At 41.2% G+C, this 5,000-nt stretch overlaps 1 protein-coding gene across 1 annotated transcript in view; it reads left to right on the forward strand.

Moving 5' to 3' along the window:
- LOC110512028 (neuroserpin-like) overlaps positions 1–3,187 on the forward strand; it is a 55,249-nt gene extending 52,062 nt beyond the window's left edge. Inside the window, exons 8-10 of the mRNA XM_036961130.1 lie at positions 725–814; positions 1,043–1,168; positions 2,987–3,187. Coding sequence (XP_036817025.1) covers positions 725–814; positions 1,043–1,119 — 167 coding nt within the window. The 3' untranslated portion in view covers positions 1,120–1,168; positions 2,987–3,187. The remainder of the gene's footprint in view (positions 1–724; positions 815–1,042; positions 1,169–2,986) is intronic.
- Positions 3,188–5,000: the final 1,813 nt, after the last annotated feature.

Consider the following 5,000-nt stretch of genomic DNA (forward strand, 5'->3'; position numbering starts at 1 on the left):
GAATGATATATAAACAGGTCTTCCCACTGCAGTACTGTGTTCCATATGAATGATATATAAACAGGTCTTCCCACTGCAGTACTGTGTTCCATATGAATGATATATAAACAGGTCTTCCCACTGCAGTACTGTGTTCCATATGAATGATATATAAACAGGTCTTCTCACTGCAGTACTGTGTTCCATATGAATGATATATAAACAGGTCTTCCCACTGCAGTACTGTGTTCCATATGAATGATATATAAACAGGTCTTCCCACTGCAGTACTGTGTTCCATATGAATGATATATAAACAGGTCTTCTCACTGCAGTACTGTGTTCCATATGAATGATATATAAACAGGTCTTCTCACTGCAGTACTGTGTTCCATATGAATGATATATAAACAGGTCTTCCCACTGCAGTACTGTGTTCCATATGAATGATATATAAACAGGTCTTCCCACTGCAGTACTGTGTTCCATATGAATGATACAGTATGTAAACAGTGCCCCTCCTGCTGACTGTTCAGTGTCAGTCAATTTAAATGACACTCAATTGTATACTCCTCGCCTCCTTCTTAAAACCCATTGGAGGAGAAGGGCAGATGGGAGGGACTCCTGGCTTTCTTATCCAATAGGTTTTGAGAAGGAGGCAAGGAGAAAGGAGAGAGAAGTATGCAACTGAGAATCTTCCCAGTGTGTTGAATGTTTTCTCTCTCTCCCTCTCTGTGTCCCGTAGGAATGATAGCCCTCACCAGGACTCTGGTTCTGTACCCTCAGGTCATGGCTGATCACCCCTTCTTCTTCATCATCAGAAACCGCAGGACAGGTGTGTGTTACACTGTCTGTCTGTCTGTCTGTCTGTCTGTCTTTCTGTCTGTCTGTCTGTCTGTCTGTCTGTCTGTCTGTCTGTCTGTCTGTCTGTCTGTCTGTCTGTCTGTCTGTCTGTCTGTCTGTCTGTCTGTCTGTCGTCCGTCCAGTCAGTCTCTGTCTCCTCTTCTCTATGTGTCTGACCCTAGTGTCTTCTCTGACGGTTTCTTTCTCCCCTCCCCTCCAGGTTCTATCCTGTTCATGGGCAGGGTCATGACGCCAGAGGTCATCGACCCTACTGACTTCGACAACGACTCCATGTAACTATGAAGACGGCCAATTGGATTCCAGTGTGCTGCTATCCTGCTATGAGGTCATATGCTCAGAACCAATCAGATCCAGGCAAAACGAGGCCATAAACACAACCTTTCCTCTCCCCCATCGCTGGCTGTGTTTTTATACTCTTAGCGAGAATATATATTATTCCTATTCTATATATTATATAAACATATAATGTGACTGTGTTTTGATACTGTAAGCTTTAACCACAAGAGAGAGGGAGAGAGATGTAAATACACAACATGAATAAAAGTATGAGGACACCTGCTCGTCGAACATCTCATTCCCAAACTCATGGGCATTAATATGGAGTTGTTCCTCCCCCCCCTTTGCTGCTATAACAGCCTCCACTCCTCTGGGAAGGCTTTTTCCACTAGATGTTGGAACATTGCTGAGGGGACTTGCTTCCATTCAGCCAAGAGCATTAGTGAGGTCGGGCACTGGTGTTGGGCGATTAGGCCTGGCTCGTAGTAGTCGGCTTTACAATTCATCCCAAAGGTGTTCGAGGGGGTTGCGGTCAGGGTTCTGTGCAGGCCAGTCAAGTTCTCTCACACTGATCTCGACAAACCATTTCCGTATCGCTTTGTGCACGGGGGTATTGTTAAACAGGAAAGGGTCTTGCCCAAACTGTTGCCACAAAGTTGGAAGCACAGAATTGTCTAGAATATCATTGTATGCTGTAGCGTTAATATTTCCCTTCACTGGAACTAAGGAGCCTAGCCTGAACCGTGAAAACAGCACCAGACCATTATTCCTCATCCACCAAACTTTACAGTTGACACTATGCATTGGGGCAGGTAGTGTTCTCCTGGCATCTGCCAAACCCAGATTCGTCCATCGGATTGCTAGATGGTGAAACGTGATTCATCGCTCCAGAGAACGTGTTTCCACTGCTCCAGAGTTCAACAGCGGCGAGCTTTACACCACTCCAGCCAACGCTTGGCATTGCGCATGGTGATCTTAGGCCTGTGTGCGGCTGCTCGGCCATGGAAACTAATTTCATGAAGCTCCCGACAAACAGTTATTTTGCTGACATTGCTTCCAGAGGCAGTTTGGAACTCAGTAGTGAGTGTTGCAACCGAGGACAGAAGTTGTACACGCTACGAACTTCAGCACTCAGCAGTCCCGTTCGGTGAGCTTGTGTGGCCTACCACTTTGCGGCTGAGCCGTTGTTACTCCTAGACGTTTCCACTTCACAATAACAGCACTTAGTTGACCGGGGCAGCTCTAGCAGGGCTAACATTTGAGGAACTTAATTGTTGGAAAGGTGCACATTGAAAGTCACTGAGCTCTTCAGTACGGGTCATTCTACTGCCAATGTTTGTCTATGGAGATTGCATGGCCGTGTGCTCAATTTTATTACGCTTGTCAGCAACGGGTGTGGTTGAAATAGCCGAATTCACTAATTTGAATGGGTGTCCACATACTTTTGAAAATATTAAAGAAAAGTAACGTTTTCTTTTATCTGTTGGATCAGTAGAAATAAATGATATATCCATGCACTGCTCCTTTAAATTCACTAGCCTCACACACACACACACACACACACACACACACACACACACTGTCGTTTTAAGGTGTGTCTCCCAAACCACCACCATCATATCCTTGTACATGAACTACTGTCTTAGATACCAGACTAGATATTTATTGCAACAACAACAACAACAACAACAACAACAACATGTGCAGATAATTTATGTATTTAATCACACAGACTCTTAGTAATTCTATCTTGGTTCCTCTTTCTTTTTTCTTTTTTTTTTTTAATGCTAAAAGTACTTGGTTACAATCCTGATGAACTAATATGCCTTATGAGTTGTTGATTTTAGTGGAGGTGTTTTTTTTGCAGGTAGGTGAACGGGTTGCTAAGAGGTGTGTGGAGACGGCGATGAAACAGGGAGAAATTATAACACCAGCTGTATTTACTCTTTTACTTGACAATTAAATATCAACGTGTTCCAGTTACAATTGTCTACTGTCTTTTTGTATATAATTGTATTGAATTGTATTTGGTAACACTACTTTATATTAAATTGCTCTTATACCTGTGCAGTAGCATTGTGATTACTCTACTCTCTACTCTAATGATGACCCTCTGAGGTAAAAGGCCATATAACAGTATTGTCACGTTAAGACTGGAAATGACCTTGATAAGCCCTCTGGATGCATCACTATACCTCACAGCAGCAAGCACAGAGTAGGCCTATACCAAATCTGAGCAATATTATTTTGGGGGGCAAGTGTAGGACCATCAGTTGGCATGGAAGGTGAGAGAGAGATCTGATCACAGAAGTAGTCAATGGCACACTGGAAGACAGACAAGACTAGGGAAGGAGGCTGCAGCTCAGAGGCTTCCTCTCATCATTGCAGATGATGGAAAGGAAGCTGTAGGCATTATCAAATCACTACAGAACCATGTTGGCAGCATTATCATATCACTACAGAACCATGCTGGCAGCATTATCATATCACTACAGAACCATGTTGGCAGCATTATCATATCACTACAGAACCATGCTGGCAACATTATCAAATCACTACAGAACCATGTTGGCAGCATTATCATATCACTACAGAACCATGTTGGCAACATTATCATATCACTACAGAACCATGCTGGCAACATTATCAAATCACTACAGAACCATGTTGTCAACATTATCATATCAATACAGAACCATGTTGTCAACATTATCATATCACTACAGAACCATGCTGGCAGCATTATCATATCACTACAGAACCATGCTGGCAGCATTATCATATCAATACAGAACCATGTTGGCAACATTATCATATCACTACAGAACCATGTTGTCAACATTATCAAATCACTACAGAATCATGCTGGCAGCATTATCATATCACTACAGAACCATGTTGGCAACATTATCATATCACTACAGAACCATGCTGGCAGCATTATCATATCACTACAGAACCATGTTGGCAACATTATCATATCACTACAGAACCATGTTGGCAACATTATCATATCACTACAGAACCATGCTGGCAGCATTATCATATCACTACAGAACCATGTTGGCAACATTATCATATCACTACAGAACCATGTTGTCAACATTATCATATCACTACAGAACCATGTTGTCAACATTATCATACAATGTAGGCAGTATAATATAATTACAGAACAATGTAGGCAGTATAATATAATTACACGACAATGTAGGCAGTATAATATAATTACAGAACAATGTAGGCAGTATAATAGAATTACACGACAATGTAGACAGTATAATATAATTACAGAACAATGTAGGCAGTATAATATAATTACACGACAATGTAGACAGTATAATATAATTACAGAACAATGTAGGCAGTATAATATAATTACACGACAATGTAGACAGTATAATATAATTACAGAACAATGTAGGCAGTATAATAGAATTACAGAACAATGTAGGCAGTATAATATAATTACACGACAATGTAGACAGTATAATATAATTACACGACAATGTAGGCAGTATAATATAATTACAGAACAATGTAGACAGTATAATTACAGAACAATGTAGGCAGTATAATATAATTACACGACAATGTAAGCAGTATAATTTAATTACAGAACAATGTAGGCAGTATAATTTAATTACAGAACAATGTAGGCAGTATAATTACAGAACAATGTAGGCAGTATAATATAATTACAGAAGCCACTTCATACTATTTACATGTGCTATTGAGAAGTCAATGTCCGAGATGGACGAGCCACTCAGTCACGGGGTGAGTGGGATGTAGAACAGCGTTCTTCCCGAAGATCCATTAATTTGCTATTCAGGTCCAATAGTGAGCACCGCTGTACAGCGCAGCACGTCCTGTCCCAGAAC

Source organism: Oncorhynchus mykiss, chromosome 24, assembly GCF_013265735.2.
Source record: "Oncorhynchus mykiss isolate Arlee chromosome 24, USDA_OmykA_1.1, whole genome shotgun sequence".
NCBI classification, from domain to species: Eukaryota; Metazoa; Chordata; class Actinopteri; order Salmoniformes; family Salmonidae; genus Oncorhynchus; species Oncorhynchus mykiss.